This window comes from Sebastes fasciatus, chromosome 9 (assembly GCF_043250625.1).
Source record: "Sebastes fasciatus isolate fSebFas1 chromosome 9, fSebFas1.pri, whole genome shotgun sequence".
NCBI lineage: Eukaryota > Metazoa > Chordata > Actinopteri > Perciformes > Sebastidae > Sebastes > Sebastes fasciatus.
The window spans coordinates 21,120,069-21,144,242 of NC_133803.1; the positions used below are offsets into that span (position 1 = coordinate 21,120,069).

The 24,174-nt window shown below is 40.7% G+C and overlaps 1 protein-coding gene across 1 annotated transcript; it reads right to left on the reverse strand.

Annotated features, from left to right (window-relative positions):
* Positions 1-1,823: 1,823 nt before the first annotated feature.
* Positions 1,824-22,237, reverse strand: nid1a (nidogen 1a). Its single transcript, XM_074646610.1, has 20 exons — positions 21,890-22,237; positions 17,772-18,077; positions 17,472-17,698; positions 17,086-17,384; positions 16,859-16,999; positions 15,434-15,685; positions 14,950-15,150; positions 13,645-13,878; positions 13,345-13,482; positions 11,566-11,694; positions 10,017-10,160; positions 8,354-8,473; positions 7,680-7,907; positions 7,332-7,504; positions 6,130-6,256; positions 5,886-6,057; positions 4,917-5,074; positions 4,715-4,838; positions 2,906-3,018; positions 1,824-2,386 (listed from the first exon to the last, which is right to left on the reverse strand). The coding sequence occupies exons 1-20, from the start codon at positions 22,091-22,093 to the stop codon at positions 2,256-2,258; spliced, it is 3,621 nt and encodes a 1,206-aa protein (XP_074502711.1). The 5' UTR covers positions 22,094-22,237; the 3' UTR covers positions 1,824-2,255.
* Between the last annotated feature and the right edge of the window lie 1,937 nt (positions 22,238-24,174).

The window sequence follows — 24,174 nt, forward strand, 5'->3', positions numbered from 1 at the left end:
TTGAAACAAGCTGTCAGGATTTCTGCCCATTCGTGATGTCACGAATATACAATATTTAGACCCTTGACATAATTTTAAATGTAAACATGCTAAATGTGTCCCAGTTTATTCCTGTTTGCAGTGTATGTGAATGTCATCAGCTGACAGGAAATACACATGGACCCAAGCTGTTGCCTAGCAACGCGATTCTGTTGCAATTCCGTCAAAATGTGCTAAAACGGAGCATTTCAGACAGAGGGTAAATACAGGCATATTCAGGCAGACAGTATGAGGGAAAATATTTTTTTTTTGAACATAACAGCATGTAAACATGGTCTAGTAGAAACACAAAATACAGGTATGAACCTGAAAATGAGTACGGTATGGGACCTTTAAATACTGGTAAAAAAATAAAACTGGTAACCCAGTTTAACTGTGCCCATGCAGTCGTTGCTTGTTTAGTGTGGATACAGTTCTGATCTGAATTAGCAAATTATATAATATGATAAACATAATATATATATGCATGCAAAAAAACTACATAGATGTGATTATCATAAAGGGCATGTCTGTAAAGGGGAGACTCGTGGGTACCCATAGAACCCATTTTCATTCACATATCTTGAGGTCAGAGGTCAAGGGACCCCTTTGAAAATGGCCATTCCAGTTCTCCCTCGCCAAAATGTAGTCTAACTTTGGAGCGGTATTAAGCCTCCTTCCAGACAAGCTAGTATAACATGGTACCAATGGATTCCTTAGGTTATCTAATTTCATATGATACCAATATATTCACTCTAGCCTTAAGAAGGAGTCTGCTACATCCTCTTAAAGACAATAATGTCGGTGGGTTTGATTATAATTTTTTTAGGGGTCCTGAGATGAAATTTAGGTGTGCTTGAGCACCCCTAAAGAGTCTTAAATCGCCCCTGAGATGTTTTAATATTACATATATAAACCACCACACACAATATTATTGTGTATATATATTATTATCATTTGTCTTATAATAAACTGGGTGTAAGTCAGACAAAACAAACAATTTGATGACATCAGTTTGGGGATTTAGAACATCAATAAACTTTTTTTTCTGACATTTTATAGGCGACAATATTTTTTAATCAATTAACTAACTAATAATGAAAATTTTGTTGCAACCCTAACATGAATGTTGTGGTTTCAATAAGGTTGCAGCTCATGTAAGTAAATTAGACCATATTCCGAGTTTATCTAGAGCCTGTTAATGCACCACTGACGTAGGCACGTGTCTCCCTTTTTGCAGCAGCATACAGACTGTGGGGGTGGCAGCAGCATTTTGTTTTCCTTTATATCATCAGAGCAGAAACGTCATACCACTGCCACTTTGCATTTTGGAAATAGGCCGTGATGTGAGCACAACAATCCAAATGTTTCTTGAGGTTACTTGTGAAGGAACATGATATCATCATTAGTTCAAGAATCAGTTATTCAAGTAAACTTCTATTTAATGAATTAGAAATACATGATCATGTGGAAAATTGATATATAATATTTAAAAAGGAGCTGAAAAATATGATAATTTTAAAAGTAAATCATTATAAATCTAAGGGTCACAAACATAACTCCTATAGGAATATTTTGAGAATAAATGTGACCATACAAACATTTAGATATTCTACATTTTTACAGATAAATCAGCCTTAGACTAGTAATTTGTTCAATATGACAAACTATTCCTTGCAAGGTTTACTTTGGCGCCACCTGCCTACATCATATATGTATTTGTAATAAACACTACCTACCACACAGTGTCGCTATTATTACACTAGAGCCACAGACACAGCAGACCAACATGTTAGAAAAAAATGTTTATTCTTTTGCTGCCCAGCATGTAAACTCATCCCACCAGCTTGTACAGACACTAGTCCTACTCCACAATAATACTTCCATGAGATAAGCTAATCCAAACATGCCACAGTGTAACACAACCGACATGAGATGACGTCATGCATCGCTGTGATGAATTTCACATTAAATTATGTATCCCTTGAGTTTTATTCTCAGTTTATGTGCACTCAGGAAAATAATAGTGTTTATATTTACAATTCTCAACGGTCGGCAGTTGTGATTTTATAAAGGGAAATTTAAAAAATGTAGATAAGCATAACACTGAGCAATAAAAGGCACAGTAAGTTCACCTCTGGTTTTCAGTGCCATTTTCAGCAGCTATAGTTTAGTAATGCTGAGTGGCTCCTAATTTGCGGTCAAACAGTGTCAACTCAGAGCACAGCCGCCTCCTCTCAGTACCCGCTGTCTCTCTCCACACAGCCCACACCCACGGCGTTGCTGGGACATTTGCAGGAGCGGCCGGTAGGGGTTGCTAAACAGAGGTGAGTGCAGCCCCCGTTGTTCACAGCACAGTAGTTTTGCCCTGGAAGAAAGAAATATATACAAACTCTTATTAATGCAGGACATCCCGGGGCGTTTCTGTAAATCATAAGCCACCGTAGCAGGGGACGGCAGGAAACAGTCTCTTCACTGTTTGCTCAACAGATATATACACACTTAAATGAAACACGTAGCAAACTCCAGATGTCGGAGGCCCCTCTCCCTTGACTCCACATTCCCTGGCTTTATGCATGCAGCCTTATCTAGCGGAGACGACGAAGCCTGGTGCTGCACTGTAACATCAATCATTCCTTCACTTAATGATGAATACTAGCTGCAGAATCCCTCCTGTTGCTTTCACAGTTCTTCACAGAGGTCACACAACTGGGTTGCTAGGTCCTGAAGAGTAAAGGGAACGGATAATAAGGCTGACTCAAAGGTAACCCCCAAATGTACAAGGGTCAAGCTATTTCTAGGAATGGCTTTAAGAATTTTTTTTAAGAATTCATGAGCAAACATTTTAAGGGGAATTCATGAAGACCAAATAGCCCCTTATGTTTACCTGACGGACACTGGGCATAGGCTGTGGTGATCCCATATATCTTGGTCCGTTTCTGAGGCTGGAACTCGTCTGACTCCTTGCCAGAGCGGAGGTCCACGGCAATCACGGCATCCCTGTTGTAAACACAAGAGTTTAGCAATCTGGGACCGTCCCATCTTGAGAAATGTTAGCGTGCCTGCCTCCCCTGTGTTTTGTATAAAGTCTGTCAAGAATGAGTAAGGGTTAGGTTAGCTTTCTTAGCCATAACTGACATAGTTTTGTGTACCACCCCCACCACCACCTCTCAACCTTCTCTAGTGAGGCTACACACAGCCCTGGCGAGATCAGAGGGAGGCCCTGGGCAGGTCACTCACAGACGCTGAGGCTGAGAAATTGCAAGCAGCTGCCACTTTTTAAGATGCTTCGTCACCACACACACACACACACGCACAAATAGACACCCCAACCCCCGCATTTTTGCAGTGGTTAACATACAGGATCAGCCGCTTGGGAAGAAGGCTCCACAGTGTTCAAAGTGGTCTGCAAGAACATCAAGGGCCCATGCTTGAAGTGTGGGGAGCTTTTTGACCTCTGACCTCACCTCTCCTTCCTCTACTTTGACAGATTCTTACATTGCACAGTGGACCATGATTAAAGGCTGCATTATATCCTTGATGCTATAAAGTCCAGTGTGTACTAATTTAAAACTATCCAAATTACATCAAGGGACACAAGAACTGGCTAAACTGCTACCACTAACTTTATGTGTAATAATGTTTAAAGGGGACCTTTTATGCTTTTGTGCTCTTTCCCTTTTCTTAGTGCGTTAAAATAGTTTTTTGTGCATGTAAAAGGTCTGCAAAGTTACAGAGCCTAAAGGCCCTGACACACCAAACCAACGGTTAGCCATCGGACAGTTTGGGGCTGTCGGTGAGCGTCCATCGGCCTAGTTTTTGCTGTTTGTCCCGCACGGTCAGCTCTAGCCTGATTCAGCATGTTGAATCAGTGGCAGAGCACGTCGGTGAGAAATATCACTCCGATTGGCTTTTCAGTTTAAACGAATCAGTGCATGAGAAGAGAAACGGACATGAGGAAAGCGAGCAAATGAGTAAAATCAAGAGGAAAAACACAGAAGGCTCTTCTCATTTTTCATCTTCATCTCATCTGACCGTTCCAATACACGGATATATTTTCACAACGACATGGCCATCTGGAATGAAGCTGAGTGGTTACTGAGAGTAGTGTGAAAATGGTCGGCAGACGCCGCTTTATTTTATGTACATATCATAACAACGGCTTGTATATTCGCCATCCTCTGTCTTCAGGTTTCCCTTTTTGAATGACAAATGCGGACTACCACGACCTACTGGTGTGGAGAGTTATTTCATCTCACGTTGGCGCAGAACGTACGTGGTAGTTGGCCGTCGGCTGTAGTCTTTGCGGTGTGTTCAAGTGCAATTTTTTGGCCAAGACAAAGGCGACATAAGACGACACAACAGGCGGCCTTTGTCGCCACTAGTTCCTTGATGTCGGGTTGGTGTGTCCCAAGCTTAAAGTCCACGCCAAAGGAAGTTACTCTCTCGGTATGAGAAAAGTAAAGCATGTCTTGAACATTAAAGCATGTAAACATGTTCAAGTAGAAACCCCAAAATACAAGTATGTACCTGAAAAAAAGTATATGTCCTCTTTAATAATTGTGTGGACATTACACATACAAACATAAAGCATTCTAGGATTCCATTCATTGGAATACTAAAGGTGGTTTATTTTACTTACATCACATATGTTGTCATTGGATAAAATTGTTAATGGTAATATAAAAAGTCAAACCTCCGCCAGTCAGTGTAGTAGATGTTCTTCCCAAAAGACGTGATTCCAAACGGGTACTGAAGCCCCTCCATAACCTTCATGCGGTCACCGTGGCCAGGATGTGTGCACTCCATGTTATGTGTACCTACAGGCGAGAGATTATTGCTGATGACAAGGCAGACATCATTTCATAGATGAGTCATCTGTCTGAAATCCACAGTACCTGCATCTGCCCAACAAAGCAGAGAGCTCTGGGAGTCGTAAGTCAAGCCGTTAGGCAGGCCAAGATCGTCTTTCACCAGCACCCTTCTGTTGGATCCATCCATGTAAGAGGTCTCGATCTTGGGGGCATCGCGGTTCCAGTCGGTCCAGTACAGATTGCTGTTGTAAAGATAGGTGTGGAGTCAGTTCACTATCAAACACAAATGATTTTTAGATCAGATCTTTTAAATTTACTGGTTATTCTCCTGCCAATATATTTGATTCTTTAACAGTAATCAAAGTTGTTGCGAAGCTTCATGTGAGTACCGAGGACTGACAAGGTTTGATTAATGTAATAATATTCACACAAACTACAATGAGATGTATATTTACAAAGATTTAATGGAATAGTTTAACTTTTGGGGCTTATTCCACTGGGCAACCTCCGGGTCTGAGAAGTGAAGCCAATGCTGAAGTGCCTTAAACTTGCATTCTTTCTAATAGCCAGCAGGGGGCGACTCCTCTGGTTGCAAAAAGAAGTCTGATTGTAAAGAAGTCTATGAGAAAATGAGCCTACTTCTCACTTGATTTATTACCTCAGTAAACATTGTAAACATGAGTTTATGGTCTCAATCGCTAGTTTCAAGTCTTCTTCAATACAGCATGATGTTCATTTAGTAAATTATGGTCCCATTTAGATTCAAATAGACCATAAAGCAGGGGATGCTTTAGGGCGTGGCTACCTATCTTGTTTGTTTAATGCATAATGTAAAAATGTGTAGTTTTATGTGGTTTAGATATCAGAGTGTTATTCATCTTCTCATATAACTCTTGGCAAGAAAACAAATAATTGTAATTCCCCAAATTTTGAACTATTCCTTTAGATGTGTACTGCCTAATGAGAACAGAGAAATTAGTTCCTCAGTGATTGGTAGTCGGTTAAAGTAACAAGCTAGTAAAGTGTAAAAGTTTTATGTAAAATGATACGCACCCATTGGGAGGGTCGGTGATAATAGCACGTGGGTTGACGAGATCAGTGTCTATGATGACCCGACGCTGAGACCCGTCCAAAGAGGCCACCTCGATGCGATCCTTCACAGAGTCCGTCCAGAACAGAGTTCGTCCCAAGTGGTCGATGGCGATACCCTCTGGGCTGTCAAGATCTGTTGAGAGGATACATTTTGAGTCTCATGATTCTGACAATGAAAGACTAATGGATAAAAGTGAACACTTACCTGATCTAATGATTGCGGTGGGCTCTCCCCCCTCGATGCTGGCCTTGCTGATCGAGGGCGACGTGATTTCAGTCCAGTAGACCATTTTGTCCACACAGTCATAGGCCACTCCGATGATTACCTTCTCCTGCGGATGGGTCAGCAACCAACAATCTTTGAAGTGCACTTTATTCAAACAAGACTGGTCAGAGATAAAAACACTAAGCAGATGTGTGGTTTTTTTTTATACATTAACGTCTAGACATGAATCCAAACAAACAGAGCCACACACTGAGCAGCTCGGCCAGGCTTCAGACCAGCTGCTCTGGGAAACCAGCGTAACAAGAAATGCAGATTTCAATTCCAAAGGAGTCAGACTGATGTTAGTAATTAGCGTGAATGTCACCATGTGCCTCCCATAAAGTGTTATGCACTGAATGCGTGAAGCAGATGGGGAAACGGCAGAGCTAGAATGTAAATCTTATTAGCAGCAAGGGAGCAGCTTGTGTGAGAGGCTGAGCTGATGTTGTATACATGAATGAGAAATCCAAACATACTGTGGCTTTTTTTTATAATGGATTTCTCTCGTATAATCTGAATGATCAAACATACCAAAAAATCCTGACTTCTGCCTGAGAACAGTTGCTATCCTCTTAAACTCACATCTTCATTGTGAAAGATTTCTTTACTCAGAAGTGCTTTTTGTACAGCTGTGATCTTCTAAGATCGTATCAGCGTTTGTCATAAAGCCAATAAAATATTCCCTTTTGTGATGTGTCATTACACATAAAAGAAAAGCCTATTAAAATGTCTCAGGATAATGTTGGTAATAAGAGAAATTAATTGTAGGCATGTTCACAATATCCCTGTGAATGTGATCGACGTCGGGGGGAAAACTAAGATCAGCATCAGCCGGGCCTTTGATTCATGAAGGGACCTACGTTTGGTAAGCTATATCACCATATAGTGATATTGTCCTTTTAGCTAGCTAATGTTGCTCACGTTAGTCAAAATGATGCCTGTCAATCACGTTCAGTCTCTTGTGTGTCGCCTCACTGTTTTGACTGATGCTCATTTGCGTCTATGTCTACGTAAGCGCGAGCAACAGGACGCTGACTCTCGTTGACTTAACGGCCACATGTGTCACTGTTAACAACAGTTTCTGATTCTTACATCTAGCCCCTTTAACATTTCCTTTCTACAAGATATTTAGAGAAACTTACAGGGAGATGGAGGACGACCTTGGCATCGTTCTTTTTCATATTATAACCTTCCAGCGGGACGTGCTCTATCCTGCCGCTCTGGGCAAACAGCAGGTGTGTTCCTGGAGGCAGTGGGTGGACATCGGGTCGAGGGGTGGGTCCAACAGGTGGTGGCACACCACCATGTTCGATACCTGCCAGAGACAGACACAGTTAAACAATGGAAACGTTTTCTTGTCAACAAAAACCCTCTTCAAAATGTAGCTGTAGATGTTTGGTGCTGCTCATTGGTCATGCATATTTGGTCCTTTCAATACACAGTGTGTGACACTGTGGTCCCTTGTTGTCAAGCATATGAGATCTACTCACACATCGGTCTGCTGCCAGGCCCAGAGCGAGTCCCAGGGATCTCCTGCCCGTTTCGGTCCACGCACCAGCAGTGTCCCGTGCTGCCGTGGCACTGCATGGACTCATAGGCGCCGTTCTCGTCACACGTAGGGATGTACTGTCCGACGGGAGGTCGAGGGCCCCGCGGACCAGCCTCCGTCACACCCTGGAGACTGTCTCTGTGGGTCTCACATTGTGTTTTTGTCCTCTCTGAAGAGTAAAATCAGAAAATATAAGACACCCTGCAACAATGCCACAAACGTATTCATGAACTCATTTATATCTCCTGCTTTATATTCAACTACACAAATCCCTTGTAGCGCGTGACAAATTCCTTCTGCTATCCAGAAGAAAATGAAAAACAGGTTCCAGCTGGCACCAATATACTCTGGCGAGGAACTCATTTCCAAATACTCCTCTTGCCCAAATGGGAGGAATAAACAATGCTGACAATGAAAATGATCCTTTTTTTCTATTATAGTGTCTGCAACTGAATCAAAACTATTACCACAACTGTCTGGACTTCCATGGCAGATTCCCAAAATAAACTTGCAGCAGCATAGGCTGAATGTAGTCGACTGTCAGACAATGATGCACTGTTTTAGTGAGATGTCAGGTTTGCTTGTCAAAAAGTGACAGCATACCAAAAGGCTCACCTGGAGAGCAGTAGAAGCCGTCGCCATAGTAACCCGGCCTGCACTGGCAGGTAAATGATCCCTGGTTGTTATAACACACAGCGTCCTGATGGCACCTGCCTGGCTGGCACTCGTCTATGTCTTCAGGGAGAAGAGAAGAGAGAGAGAAGAAGCTGAAATATTTTCCGCATGTCCAATTTGTCGTGTCCTTTTACGGTCCACAGTATGATCTGGGTCAGACTGTGCCCTAACAACATCAAGCAGAGGCATGGAAAGAATGGAAACTATGAATGAGCGCTACTGGGGACCAGCCAAAAAAACTACACAGGACCTCCGTCTGCTTTTCATGTTTCACTGCTCGATCGCTGCAGATGTATTTTGTAAGCAGTCTCACCTCCCCCGGTCCTGAGCAACAGATGGTTTAACAATTACAGCCGTAAAGTCCATGTAATGGATCTGAAATCTGGACTACTTGTGTTAAAGGACTTGATTTTCCATTTAGTTTGTTGACTAGAAACACTTCACATTACTGCAAACCGGTTTCAAAACATGTCACATGATTTAGGATTGAACTATAACATGCAGATTCTTGTTGATCATCATCACGCGATTGCAAGGAGGGAGAGTTTTGAAAACTCTCCTTATAAGCGTAACAAAAGATGCTCTGAGGCTCGACATTTATGGATGAATTTCCAACAACATTTTCGTTGCCAGAAGAAGCTGCTATAATCACAATGTCCTCGACAGCTTATGTTTTTCCTACCTCTACGATGATTCTCTGACAACATCGCTCATGAATGCATTTTGGCAGCAAACTGTCAAATCTCAGATTTCACATTCTCCTTGCAGACACCAACAAGTACAAAGCCTGGAGTGTGCCACATGTACAATTATACACTTTTACAGTTTAATTATAATCAATTTATAATTCCATTATTAAATTAGCATTCAAATTATTCATTACTAAACTCAAAGATCATTACATCAACCAAAGATTTTATTATTCTGTGTTTAACTGATAAATTATTCATTTATCAAATGAAATGAATAATTTGATTTTAAAATGTAATTGCTAATTTAATTTTAAAATGTATACTTCATTCCATCTCCTTCTTAATCTAAAGATGGCATCTATTAATTTAAAGATGGATTTGCAGTGTGCCACCTGAAAATGAAATTACCTTCAACTAGGGCTGACCCGAATGCTTCAAAGCTTCGACCATTGCCATGGTAATCGACCTCCAAATCAGTATTTGAATGCTTTGTTTTTTTCTTTTTTTCTTCATATATAAGTATGTAATAATAACGTATAAATCCCAGAATAGCCCATGAAATAAGAGATAATCATTATTCATTATTCATGCTCAACATTAATTATTTTTAGTTTTTAGGCACACTGCTTACATGTCTGTGTAAGGTAGTAGATCAATTTTAAAACTGACGTAGCTTAACTGGCTACAACCATCAGTAATTGATTAATACTAAATTAAATTAATATGCAAATACTGATACAGTCCTGTAAGTGTAATGTTATGATAATAAAGCTACTTATTAAAATGAATTAGTTCTAATATACTATGAACACTGTATTTCAGCTGCAATAACGACTCATTCATGTTGTATACAGTGTATTATCAAGGCAGTTTCTTCCTGTGATCATATATTCAGTGTCTCTGTGCAGTACCTTGGCAGACTCTGCCGTCTCCTATGAACCCTTGCAGGCAGGTGCAGATGTAGGACGAGCCTCCGGCGTAGCTGCACTGAGCGCGCTCAGGAATGTCACAGTTATGGGTGCCGTCTTCACAGGCGTCCGTAGGTTGATAAACCTCTGAGGAGAAGAAGAAATGCTGTTAATATATTTTGACTGTATAACATTTGTTAAATTATGTCACAACGCTTTTTATAATTTTTAAGTTAATGAATGTATCTTAGAAATATAATATATCTTATCTTAGAAATATGTTTTTTGTTTACTGAGCTTTAGAGGTGCTGGTAGGGACACTTCTATAGTCTTAGTCTTAGAAAGAACATCACATAAGACATGTATCAGAAAGATATTAGACATGTGTAAAACATATTTACAGATTCTAAGAGATATACTGTAGATTATAACGTATTCTAGGAACTATTTTACCAACCCAGTTGTCAGATGTCAAATGTTGGTATTGACAGTTTCTGCAAACCACTGGATACGTTGAATGTCAACATTTCTGAACCCCAAAAAACAACTTAATAAGTTAACAAGGTAACGTAACAAGGTAACGTAACAAGGTAACGTAACAAGGTAACGTAACAACGTAACGTAACAACATAACGTAACAACGTAACAACGTAACGTAACAACACAACGTAGCAATGTAACGTAGCAACGTAACGTAGCAACTTAATGTAACAATATAACCATGTAAATAAATTATACAAAGATTTTCTTATGTAACGTCACGTAACGTCACGTAACAACGTTACATAAAACAATGTTACGTAAAACATTTGCGTAACACGATGTTACGTAAAACAGCGTTACGTAAAACAGCGTTACGTAAAACAGCGTTACGTAACAAGTATAAGTCAATGTTTACTTTAGGTTTCATATGAACAGCTGTCTCCTGGGTGAAAGTGTAGATTTAACAATTGAAATATTATTCGTTGAACTATGAAGTCTTTTGTAAAAAATAAATAAATAAGAGATAAAATAATTTAAATGAATGAATCTGGAAACTTTTCATGGACCTCTGGCAGAGTGCAACGGACCTCTGGGGGTCCCCGGACCCCACTTTGAGAATCACTGCGTCACTGCTCACCAAACCAAGTCTTCTTAAAATGTAATGATTTACATTATGGGGACTTGTATTTAATCCCCAAAAGGCAGGCGTGTCCACACAATATGACAGTGTAAAAAGATTTATTTTCCCACAGTATGAGTAATACAAACACACCCACACACAGATTTACACAGAGACAGTCACACACGCAATGTGGACCTCAAAGCTAATCACACTTTCTGCTAGATAATCTCTGAAATTATAATGCCATGGCACCAGTCAGTTCAAAGTTGTATGTGTGTACTTATATGTTTAGTAGTTATACATGTGTTTTATCTTGCTCACTCTGGTCTACTTAATATCTTAACGCATTTTATTACAGTTTATGTCTGAACCTGAACGTCCCAACTATCAGGTGAGATTTCTGAAATATGTAATTGTACCCGGCAGCAGCACACAAACACCACTTACCAACGCAGGTCTGGCCATCATTGCCGAACTGATAACCGTCTTCACATTCGCAGCGGAAGGTCCCGGGCTGGTTGTTGCAGATAGCGTGGGAGAGACAGATCTGAGGATTCTCTCTGCACTCATCAATGTCTGATAAAGAGAAGAGCCAATTATCACATGCTAATAACCCCCACCATGTTTGAGGCTCTGAAGTCTGCATCTGTCAAATCAGTGTCCTTCATTATCAGATGGAGATCAGAGGAGAGGGCTTGATTAGGTTTCTTAATTACAAATGTTTCAAGATAGCATCTGTCTGAGATGCTTCCTTCCTCTTTCTAATGTATGTGCCTCATAGCTCTTCCTGTCTGGTCTTGAATACAAAAGACTCATGGTTGTATATAGAGCATGGACCACAGTATATATGTTAACCTGGTCTGGGAGTATGGGACTCCCTCTGCTAATTAGTAAGATTGCCCAGTTCCCCAGGAAGGAAGGCTTTAGAAAGTCTGGGTTGATTAAAGGATGGCTCTAAACAGATCTGGAAACTGTTTACTTGAAAGCAGAAAATACATTAATGGTGAGAAACTTTATTGCCACAAACAATGGAAACAAAGGTCCTTTTTTTATATTGCAGTGCCCGTTTGGAGAGTGTGCCCGTCCAGAACGGGCCGATTGCTTGGCCCACAGAAGTTCTACTTGCAGCGTCGTCGAGAAACGCGGTATGGCTGCTTGTCCCCGTCAAATGTGAAGTTGATTGGATGAACGGTTCTCAAGATATGCGAAGGACAGTCATACATATACAGACGGACAAAGAATTCTTCCTTTATAGTTAGATGATGCTGCTACAGCCACCGATTGGCCAAATGGCACCAAATTTGCCATGGTTACTCAGACATTATATCTACACATGTCCACCAAATGTGGTCCCAATACAACATTTGTGTATTGGGGGGGCGCGGTCTGAAAATATTTCTTCCTCCAAAGGAAGGAATGCAAAATGATGGCATAACATATGGCATACAATATGATAATTAGGACTGTCCTCGACAAAAGAAATTCTTATTCGACTAACACTCAAATGATTTTCGATTAGTTGATTTAATCGACAGATCTGTAAAACTGAGTTTCTCCACAAAGAATCACACAAAAGCACCACTTTAAATCTTGTGTTTACCAGAGATGTGCTCATAAGTTTCTCAGAATTAAGTCAATCAGCACGAAAAAAGAATAAAAATGACTAATCGACTAAAGAAATCTTAGTCGACTAAGACCAAAATGACCAGCGTTCAGGAGATACGACATTGTTTGTAATATAAGCCCTGCCCACAGCATTTGAGCCAGCAATAGCAAAACTGTATGAAACATCAAAAATCCAAAATAGTAACTTTTTCCAGGTTGGTCCAGAGATGTTCGGTACCAAATTTGGTGACGGTTTCTCAAAGTTTGTAGGAGGAGTTGCAAAAAATCAGATTTGGACAAAATTCCAAATGGCGGAAAATCAGTCTAGAAGCAAACGGGCGTGGCTTATATAGATGAATTTGTCTGGACCTAAAAAATCTCAGTTTTTGTGTCTGAGACTTACGGTACAAATGTCCCAGGCCAAGACTTAAAGTTCATTGTTATAGCACCATCATCTTGCCAAATTACATCACATTCAACTTTGCACTCCCTTGGGTCCTGAGCAATACACCCGCCAAGTGTTAAGTAGATCAGATTTGTGGTTCTAGAGATATGCAAATAACACACAGATGTACAGATAAAGATTCCTTGCTTTATAGTTAGATATCATGTCTATCTTACCATAACATGTGCGTCCATCTCCGTTGAAGCCATTAGCACACTGGCAGGTGAACTGAGTTCCCTCTCCAGGTCGACACACAGCGTTGGTGTCACAGCCGTGTCTTCCAGTGAAACACGGGTTCTCCTCTGGCTGCCCGCCTGAGAATAACAGTGTATTTTAGGACAATGTATTAATCATTCAACAATAGACATAACTTTTAGTAAAACTGTCCTTGGTCAGGATGTTATATGTTGTCCTTCAGGAAGGAAGTGTGCGCAAACCAAAACAGGAAGACACAAAATAATCCCCCATGACCTCACCGTTGATATCCCCGATCTTGTTGCTCATGGCGAACCGGATGAGCTCATTATTGGCGTCGTACATGACAAAGACCTGGTCCACGCTGAGCATCTGGGTCGGTTTCATGTCTCTCAAAGACTCGCCATGCTGGCAGCTTTGGAAGCTGATGGTCTGACGCCACTGGTACGTCCTGGTTTCAGTGGAGCCGTCGGGCAAGCTCACTACGTAGTCACGAGTGGAGGATGAAGTGATCACTGGAAGGTGTGAAACAAGCAAATGGTTTATTAGACTTCTCAATGGTTTAGTTATGATTACAAAAGCAGAAAAATATTTGAATAAAACAAGTACTGGGACATCAAGGCAAAAACATTGTTTTTCATGCACTGGTCAATTTTGAGATTTTGGGCTATTTTGCTTCCATAACATGTCACCTTTCAGACTAGTGGAAAGAAAACTACACATTTAGGTGTTTATTTTACTACTTTCTTCTCCCAAATTCACCTTAAGTTAGCATTAGATAATGCCTAATTTGCATATTTAAACATAAAATTTCAGAAAACTTGTAATACAAAAAATAATTGTCTTAATGTAAGTAATCAACTGGGGAAGTTTCATGATGATATCTATTCATTAAAAACTTTTTACCCTATTCACCTGTAGTGTCTTGCAAAATGTGGAATTTCACAATACACATCTATAAAGGCCGTTTTCTCAAAATGAGTTTTCCCCCATAATCTGAGCCAGAAATCTCCACTTCAGTAGCACTTACATACACCAAACTTCCCAGTTTCATTCCTATCTATATTCTGAAGGTTTTAACAGAGGGGTTTGTTCATATATCATTCATAGCCTGATTTATAGAACATTTTATTCCTAAAAACATGGCGAAAATTGTTTTTTTTATGGCTGTTGACAGTATTTTCTGATTTATGGAGTGATATAAAGATATATCCATAATCCCCTGTATAAAAATCAAAAGAAAAAAACAAGAATTTTGAACCTGGCTTTATCCAATGTTCAGATTTATGTTCTGGAAATGTATGCAAATTAGCACATATTTGTAAGATAATGCCTCATTTGCATATTTAAACATATATTTTCAGAAAACTTGTAATACAAAAAAAAATTACCTTAATATAAATAATCAACTGGGGAAGTTTCATGGTGATATCTAATAGTAAAAAAGTTTACACTATTCACTGGGGTGTCTCTCCATAAAAAATTGGGATAAAGAGATTTGGCCAAGCGCAAAAAAAAAAACAGGAGAAAGAAGCTAGTGACATCTCCATTAAAAACAAAGTGAGTCTCTTCAAGCTGTATCTTACAGTTGTTGCTGTACTGGTAGATCTCAGAGTAAGGGTCAATCTGCACGGTGGAGCCACGAGGCACCTCAGGGACCCGGCCCTCCAGGGTGGTGCTCACCACCAGGTGGTCATGCTCGTCGATGCCTTTGAACTCCTGCCTGATGGTCAGCTTCTCATTCCCTGGCAGAAAGGTCACCTCAGCCTGCCGTGTGAACTCCCCCCCTACAGAGGACAGAGGAGAGGAGGTTAACTTTAAGACCCTGGCCCGGAATGAACTTTGGCTCACCGCCGTCTGTCGTAATGTGAGGGGAATTCAGCTGGACAGAGTGAGTAAAACTGCAGCTGTATGGCGAACAACTTGGAGCAGCATTTGTTTACAGAGATTTAGACTTCCTGAATGCTCACTTTTGTCATTTTCTATCCAAGTGAATCATGAGCAAATCACATGAAAAGCCTCAAGGTGTCACATTGTCAGATATTGTTAGTAAAAAAATATTCCCCTCACCAATAATACTGAAGCCATTCTTGAAGCCAGGCTGCTCCAGAGCAAACGCCCACCCAATCACGCCACCGAGGGCCGACAGGGGCTGCAGCGAGGGTCCAAGGGTGTAAGGGATGTCACTGATGGCCACATAGGAACGGCCATCATTCACCACAACGTATGAGTGGAGGTCGTTGCTGGTGAACTCCACCGGAGAAGGAGAGTTGCCAACAGACACTTTTCCATACACTTTACCGTTCATCCTCTGTGGTTTTCCTGCAAAAACAAACCAAAACCATCAGGAAAGCAACCAAACACTAGAGCTGAAACCATATTTTTCCCCAATTTGCTCAAATACTTTTCAGGCGTAGTGTACTGGACAATTATGGAACATTTCTGAACACAAGAAGTGAAATTGCTAAACTGCATAAAGACTTTCTCAAACACCTCTACATCTGCTAAGAAGAACAATGAACACATTAAATGCTTTTTGGATAAGGAATACATGAATACAAATTTCAACAGTTCACAGAGTTAGTTTTTGAAAGCCAACTTGGATGTTAGCATGTTTTCAGACTGATGCTGTGAGTATCCTGTGTGGTACATCGGCTAGTTAATGTGAGGACGTCCCTACTGTATTTTCCTAGGGTCCTCACTGAAAGAGATTGGTAAGGGCTATCTTCACAGTTCAAATTGCAAAAAAAATGAAGGGAGATGGACGTTTCAAACACAGTTTGAATGGTAAAAATCCCTTCAGAATTTATTTTATTAATTTATTTATTTTTAATTATTTATATTTATATTTTTAATTTATTTTATTATCTTTATTATTTTTTATTTATAATTCTTATTTATTTTCATTTTTAAAGTCATTATTAATATTAACATTTCTTCTCCTCCTTTATTTTTGAATGCTTTGTTTTTACAGTTATTATCTACTATTATATGTAAAAATCATTTTTGATGGTTTGGGTTGCTGTAGTCATTTTAAGGAAACAATAAAAAGTAAACATTTTTAAAGTCAAGAAAACTGTCTTGCCAGCAAATTTGAGGGCTTAGGTGTCAAGGAGTATAACATCAGTAGAATATAAGCTATAGGTGGGTGATTTCAACATATTGACCCCCAGGGAAACATAGATTGAGCATTTGACCTATAGAAAAATCATTGCTGAGAACATAAAACCATTTGAAAGGTCTCCTTAATTTGTCATTTTAACAAGATATTGAGTTGGGGAACACAGGACTCTGGGGGACATAGATACGCTCAAAATTCATAACATTAGCTCTGATCTCAGAGAATGTGACAAGAAACTGTCTAAAGTTTGCCATCAACACATATTTTATGCATTTTAACCAAACCTATTCCTCTCCGTTTCCCTGAAGCAGTAAAAAAATTAAAACACTACAGTTTCAATCTTGTTTCAAAATGAAAAGTAACCGTAGCATTACCCTCTGCCACACACTGTATCCCATTGCCGTAGAAGCCAGGTCTGCAGTTGCAGCAGTATCCGCTGGAGTAGTCCTTGCAGTCGGCAAACTGTGAGCACTTATTCCTATTGTTGGCACACGTCCCCAGGTTGTATGAGAACACTGAAAACATGGGAGAGCATGGTGAGAATATGGCAGGAACGGCTAAATCGCCCAACAACGATAAGAAAAGAGTCTTTGCGTCTCACCATCTACATTTATATCCGTGTCGTCCACCACCAGGACTTCTGGGTTGTCAGGATGATGTGGCTGGTACTGAACTGGGTGGACTTCAATCTGCGCCCCCTCTGGCTCATAAGGAGGGTCCAGCTCTTGTTGTCCATTATGATACACAGTCCTTCTTGCATCAGTGGCCTCCTCAGGGGGCCCCTGTGACCTGGGGTCCCTGGTGGGCAGCTCAGTGACCTCACCTGGAGCCACGTTGGAAAAAAAGGGGGAAGTTCCAATCTCGTACACCCAAACGCCCCGCACGCCAGAGTTGGTCTCTCTAGAAGGAGAAAACTTTTACAATCACTGTTCTTGAAACTTTATCCAAACAGTGGTCAGGAAATGGTTATTTCTGTGTTTGACTTACTCTGCTAAAGCCCTGACGGATGCCTCGTCATCAGTGGTGGTGCGGTAGTACGGCCCCTGACTGTTGTACAGGAAACCCCGGACCAAACCCTTACTGAAGCCAGCATGCATGACCACACTGCTGCCTCGTACAGGCGTGGAGGAGAACTGCACCCCGTCTCTTGCATACAAGACAATAGCGTACGATGCCTTCTCCAGATTTGCAATAACCAGCTGGAAGGTGTTTCTCTGTATAATAAAACATTAGAAAGGATGTAAATAACACCACGGATCACTTGAATAACCATGTGATGCTGCTCACCTTCTTTACAATGCCATCTCCTCTGCTTTGTGGTGGTGCATGGGTGGTTACATCAGCCCAGGTGATCACCACTGCGTGGGTGGGATTGACTTCGTCGTCCAAGGGGAAGGCCCTGTTGATGTACTGGGCCGCCAGGGTCAGAACAGCAGGACTTGAGTCTTGACGGAAGAAAACCTTCCCCACACCATCACTGGTGTCCAGGTCTCCTTGCTGAACTGCAATCATGCCGAATTTTGCGGGCATACTGCCAAGATATGTCGACTCGCTGGTTGGCTCTGCTGTGGCAACAAAACCATTGGTGTTGATCTGAAATTAAAAGTTGGTTAACTGTAACACTGTCTGACCAGCCGATTAGACTGCTGTCAAGCTATTAAATAGGTGTTATCAGTCGCTATAAGCACCATAGATGTGGGTCAATATGGGCCTATTACACCCACTATTAGGTTTTATCATCTATTCACATGGTAGATCACCAAAAGAAGGTATAAAATACCACGACAGCGACCTCTAGCGACTGTAGTAATTAAGACAGGAGCAGAAGCGGACATCAGGCGCTGTAGTATAGACAGCGTGAAACTCCAAAAGGGGTGGCAGTTGGGGACGATGGATGGGACAGAAGTTGTAGTTTTGTTGCCTAAACCTACAGAAGTTGTAGTTTTGCTGCCTAAACCTGAAGAAGTTGTAATTTTGTTACCTAAACCTGAAAAAGTTGTAGTTTTGTTGCCTGAACTTAAAGAAGTTGTAGTTTCGTTGCCGAAACCTAAAGAAGTTGTAGTTTTATTGCCGAAAACGTGACGTTTCATTCAGTTTTATGTGTTAGAACGTGTTGCTTTTAAGTTTCACTTTTACAACGTAGTAGGTGTAGTAGGCCCCTAATGACCCATATCTATGGTGCTTATAGCAACTGATAACGCCTAGTTAATGTCCTGATAACAGTCGAGTCGGGTGCAGTGACTGTCTTTATAGTAACTGGGATAACAACACATGAAGAACTGTTTGACAGCAGAGGCAAACCCAGTCCAGTCTGACCCAGTTTGATCTTAATTCCACACTCATTAGACTAATGATCCGAGTCAGCTGCCTTGTCCTACAAAAGCGCCCTAATGAACAAACAAGATGCCATTTAACACAGATTTCACACACTTAACGTTTAACACATGCAGGCAGGGCTTGTGGAAAAGAAAAGCTGGGTTCATGTCAAAAACACGCGCAAACGCACACACACACACACACACACACTCTGCACATGGGGCTCCTTCACTTCCTGACCAAGGGGAAAACAAGCACTATTCCTGGCCGGGCCACACGGTTTCCTGTACTTGCCCCTGATGAGCAGCCCCAGAAGATTGCTGCACACTAATCTTCACTACAGAAAACTTCCTGCCAAAATGTGAGATAGAGCTGGGAAACTGATAAGTGAGTCTGATCTTGCAGACAGAGAGAGAAATTCACAAGCTACCCAGCAGTATATAATATATTAAACTTATATAACGCTTTTTAAGGATCTCAAAGACGCTTGAATATAGATTAATATATATATTATTATATATTATTATTCTGAAATGGGCCATTCTGCTTAATGAGTACTTTACTTTTTGAACTTTAAGTATATTTGATGCCAATACTTTTATACCTTCACTTAAGTACAATTTTGAATGAAGTCTTTTACTTAAGTAAAATATCCGAGTACTTCTTCCACCACTGTCTTTAAGGTTAGCACCAGGCCTTTGTGGAGTATGAATCACACTCAGGAGGAGACAATAAAACCTCCTAATGATTAGAGAAAATCTTTTTTTCTGTAACTATGTCTGGTGTGAAAGGCATTACTGTTCCCCTGCAGGGCATAGACAGGTAGGCCATCCTGACTACAGTAGAGAAATATGTCTGTGGTGAGTGATTTACAGACAACGTGTAGGTAGTCAGCAGAGGGGAAACCACGCCAGACTCATTGTTATTATAAGGAATTCAATAATTATTCTCAGCCTCAGACTCAGGTGTTAACAACACAACTTCTTGCCTCTGCACATCTCCTCTAATAGACCTGCTCATTGGGTGAGATCGTGTATGTAACGGTTCCATAAATTTGTTATCAAAACAGTAACCGCCTCATAAAGTATACACTACTGACTTCATCAAAAAATAAAATAGGGTCAAAGCTTAGGCAAATGTTGAGTTCCTGCCTTTCAAAGGAAATACCTTTTGTATATAATTACTCTCATATTATCCACATGCAGCACAATTAAAACAAAGATGCAGCACTTTTCTTTGAATCACTGGGAATAAAGGGCTGTTTGTCTGTCCAATACAATGGTGCAGCTTTCAGCTAAATGTGGCATTTAAAAGCTCCACATGGTTACTGCAAAACAGCAAATGATAAACACATGAAGTGTTTAAGAAAAAAAAATACAGACTAACCTCCAAAGTCACTATTTTGCACAGCTTATCTTATTAATTTACTCCTTTCTTTTCCATTATGGACCTTTTGGGGGGAATTGATGGCTGTTTGTATTGCATGGAAACTTCAATAAACATATTGTTTAAAAAAACTATTTGCCACTGTTTACATACTGTATGTTAGGGTGAGAACATTTTAGACGTTCATCAGCAGTTATGTGACACATAGACTCATCAGTAGATGTTTGGGTCGGATTGCAAAATAAGCACTGTGGTCTTTGTGTCAACAGTAAAATGATAACCTCAGGGGAAGCTGCAAGAATGCGTGAACACATGCATTCCTCTAGATATATAGCAGCCTGTGTGATAAGTAAATCAATATTTATCAAATACTCCAGAGCATACCCTGCCCCACATATATATTTTGCAACTTCCAGGTATTGTTTAAGGTTGTAAGTACTGACCCCTTTTTCACTATAATGGCTGCTAGTTTACAAAGCACTAAAGGGTTTAGGGCCAAAATACATTTCTGATCTTCTGCTATGAACCATCCAGACCTCTCAGGTCATCTGGATCAGGTCTGCTTAGTGTCCCCAGAGTCAGAACTACACAAGCAGAAGCAGCGTTCAGTTTTTATGCACCAAATATTTGGAACAAGCTCCCAGAAACCTGCAGGACCAACTTCAACTCTTAGTTCTTTTAAATCAAAGCTTAAAACGTTCCTGTTTGCTGCTGCCTTTTATTAAACCAGATAATGATCTCATACTGCACTAGAGCTTTTACTCTTGTGTGTTATATTCTATTTTAGCTTCTATACTAGCTTTTATTTTTAGCTTGTTTTTATTTTCTAATCTTTAATGTTTTTATAACTGTTTTAATTATGTTTTAATGTTCATTTGCACTTTGTCGCAATGTTCTTGAATATTTATGTAAAGCACTTTGAATTGCCCTGTTGCTGAAATTTGCTCTATAAAGCTGCCTTGCTTTGAATCTTGAATCTTGAAAGTCAGTAGACAGAGTATTCATCCAAACAGTTATTCCTAGAGAGTGGGCAGAAACACCCTCATTTACTTCATCTCTCTTAATATAAGAGATATATGAGACACCACAGGTGAATATGGTAAAACATTTAATAGATATCGCCATGAAACTTCCCCTGTTGATTACTTACATTACCACAATTATTTGTTATATTACAAGTGTTGTGAAAATGTATTTTTAAATATGCAAATTATGTATAATCTTATCAAATATGTGCAAATTTGCATACATTTAAAGAACTGAAATCAGAACATATGTTTACTTTTCTTGACATATCCGTGTCAAAGGTTTGGATATCTCTTTTTAATCACTCCATAAATCTGAAAATACTGTCAACAGCCATAAAAAAAACAACAACTCTATTTTGTCGACTTTTATTTTGACTTTATTTTGACTTTTACTTTCAGCTTGTTTTTATTTTCTAATCTTTAATGTTTTTATAACTGTTTTAATTATGTCTTAATGTTCTTTTTGCACTTTGTCGCAATGTTTTTGAATGTTTATGTAAAGCCCTTTGAATTGCCCTGTTGCTGAAATGTGCTCTACAAATAAAGCTGCCTTGCCTTGACTATAACGGCGCGCAATTGCGCAAGATCAATGGACCAGTCCACCCTGACCAACACATCCCACAGGTTTGTATTAAAACGACAACGAGAGTGTTACAAAGTTGCGTTCCAACTTACAAAGATGCTGTCGAACGTTCCATCGTAGAACAGAACTGGCTGGTCCAGTTCCATTCGTTGCGTCTGGTCATTCCCTGCTTCCAGTAACTGGTCTCTGGCACTTGGACCGAACTGGAAAAGCTCTCCTCTCGTTATGCTCTGCACCGACAACACAAACCCGAGAAAACTCGCACAGAAGAGCCATCCTTGCTCCTGCCAACCCATTGTTCTTGTGTTTCAGGAGGAGATAGTCCTGTGGTGTTGTCCAAGCCAGGTTAGTTAGTGGAGTGTGTGGAGTGACGCACAGAAAAAGACTCCACTAAGGAAAGTTCAGTCAGAGTTTGGGGGAAACGTGGGGCGGAGTTGAGAGAGCTGCTGCTGCTGCTTTCATAAAAAAACACCAACACTGGAGGGAGAAATGAGAAATGGCTTGTACTTTTCTTTTTAATGCTGTTACCTAAACAAATTCCTGAAGTGATGTGGTAATGACTGCATGCTGGGGTCAGTTTATTGGACATCTGCAGTGATTTGAAAACACAAACCAGCGCAGTTATAAGGGTTAGTTGAGGACATTTTCACATCACATCCCTTTGATTTAAAGGGAATATTTGTAACTTTCAGAAATGCTTGTTAACAGCGACACCTGTGGCCGTTAAGTCAACGAAAGTCAGCGTCGGGCTCGCGCTTGTGCTCGCTCTACATAGACATGAACGAGCATCACTCAAAACAGTGAGGCGACACACGTCAGCTAAAACCACAATAACACTCTATATTTCACCTGCTTGGCAGTAATGTTAGCTGACCAGACGAAGGTCTCTCCATGAATCAATGCTGATCCTAGTGTTGGCTTTTCTTGCTTCAGCCCCGCTGCTTCAGCCTTCGGGGCTGAAGCAGCGGGGCTGAAGCAGGAAGAGAAACGTTATCGCCTCCCGACCGCAGCCGCAGGGAGACACCGGCACCCGGTCGGAGACGATAACGTTACTCTCTGCGGAGCTCCGTCACTTCACAAGACACGGAAAACCTCTGTTGGTCTGGAGGAGCTGCAGCATTTATTTCTGCACAAACATCCACTGTACATTCACTAGATATTCTCTTCTGCAGTGTGTAGTGAGCGCGCATGAACGTGAGGTAGAGCGAGAACGCGCGTTTTGTGTGAGTGAAGACAAGCAGGCAGAGGAGCGGTCTGAACAGCGTAGCCACACGCGAGCGCGCATGGGATCCCGACCCGGTAGATTTATATGTGTAAAAAGTTACAAAGAGTCCCTTTAACTTTGCAACTCATTGCTCCAGTATTGCCAATACAGTAGAAAGCATCCATCACTGTTTAGATGATAAGGTGCTATAACACACCTGTGTGGGAGGTCCAAGTGTCTCCAGAGGGACAACACTGGACTGTATTAGCAGATCTGGATACAGGCCAAGGGGCCATCTGAGCACAGACATCAGAGCATGGACCAGTTACCAGCAACAGAGCGCCACGGCCGCTTTGATTGAAACATTATGTAAAGGACAGTATCACAGAGCACTGTACCATACACTAATCATCTGAGGCATCCCGCTGTGGCTATGAGACTTGTCTCCAGCTGGGATAATGAGGGGCATGCTGGTAATACGGAGCTGTTCCTGCTAACGGATGGTCAGTCATCCATCCAACACTTTGGTCCACTTATCTGAGCAACTGTTGGCCACATTGCCATGACGTTTTAATATGGGTATTCATGGTCCCCTTATGATTTTTTGTGACCTGTGGCCTTTTTGTTTGGTGCTTACATCAGTGGAAAAATGTCTTTTGCCAACACTTTGTACTTTGAAAATGAAAATAAGATGACAAATGACTTCTAAATGAAAGATAATATTAACACTAGATTTGGTATTGACAAATCATGATGATTAATAATGTTTTTGGTGACCCCCTGACCTTTTCCTATGTCCACCACCAAGCCAAGATTTTTAATTGCACATATCAAAACTGAAAGTACAGATTCTGTTTCATGGATCCTTCGCTGCCTGGGAAACACCCACATAACAGTAGGCGACTCCTCAGGAAGAGTAATCTGATCTACATGTGTGAAATTGGCGGAGTGCCCCTATAAAGGTGTGAGAGTGAAAAATACATCTATTTTGTTGCAAAAAAAAAAAAAAAGTTTATTTTTCAGATTTTTCTCTTATTGTTGTTTTTGAAGTACAGGATATTTTCGCCTTCTCAAGGGAAATATTCCAAGATGAAATAGTCTAAATGAATTTGGTCAAACTGCTCACATTTTGCATCCAAACTGAGGCCATAACTTGTGATGAAGGGTCCCAAG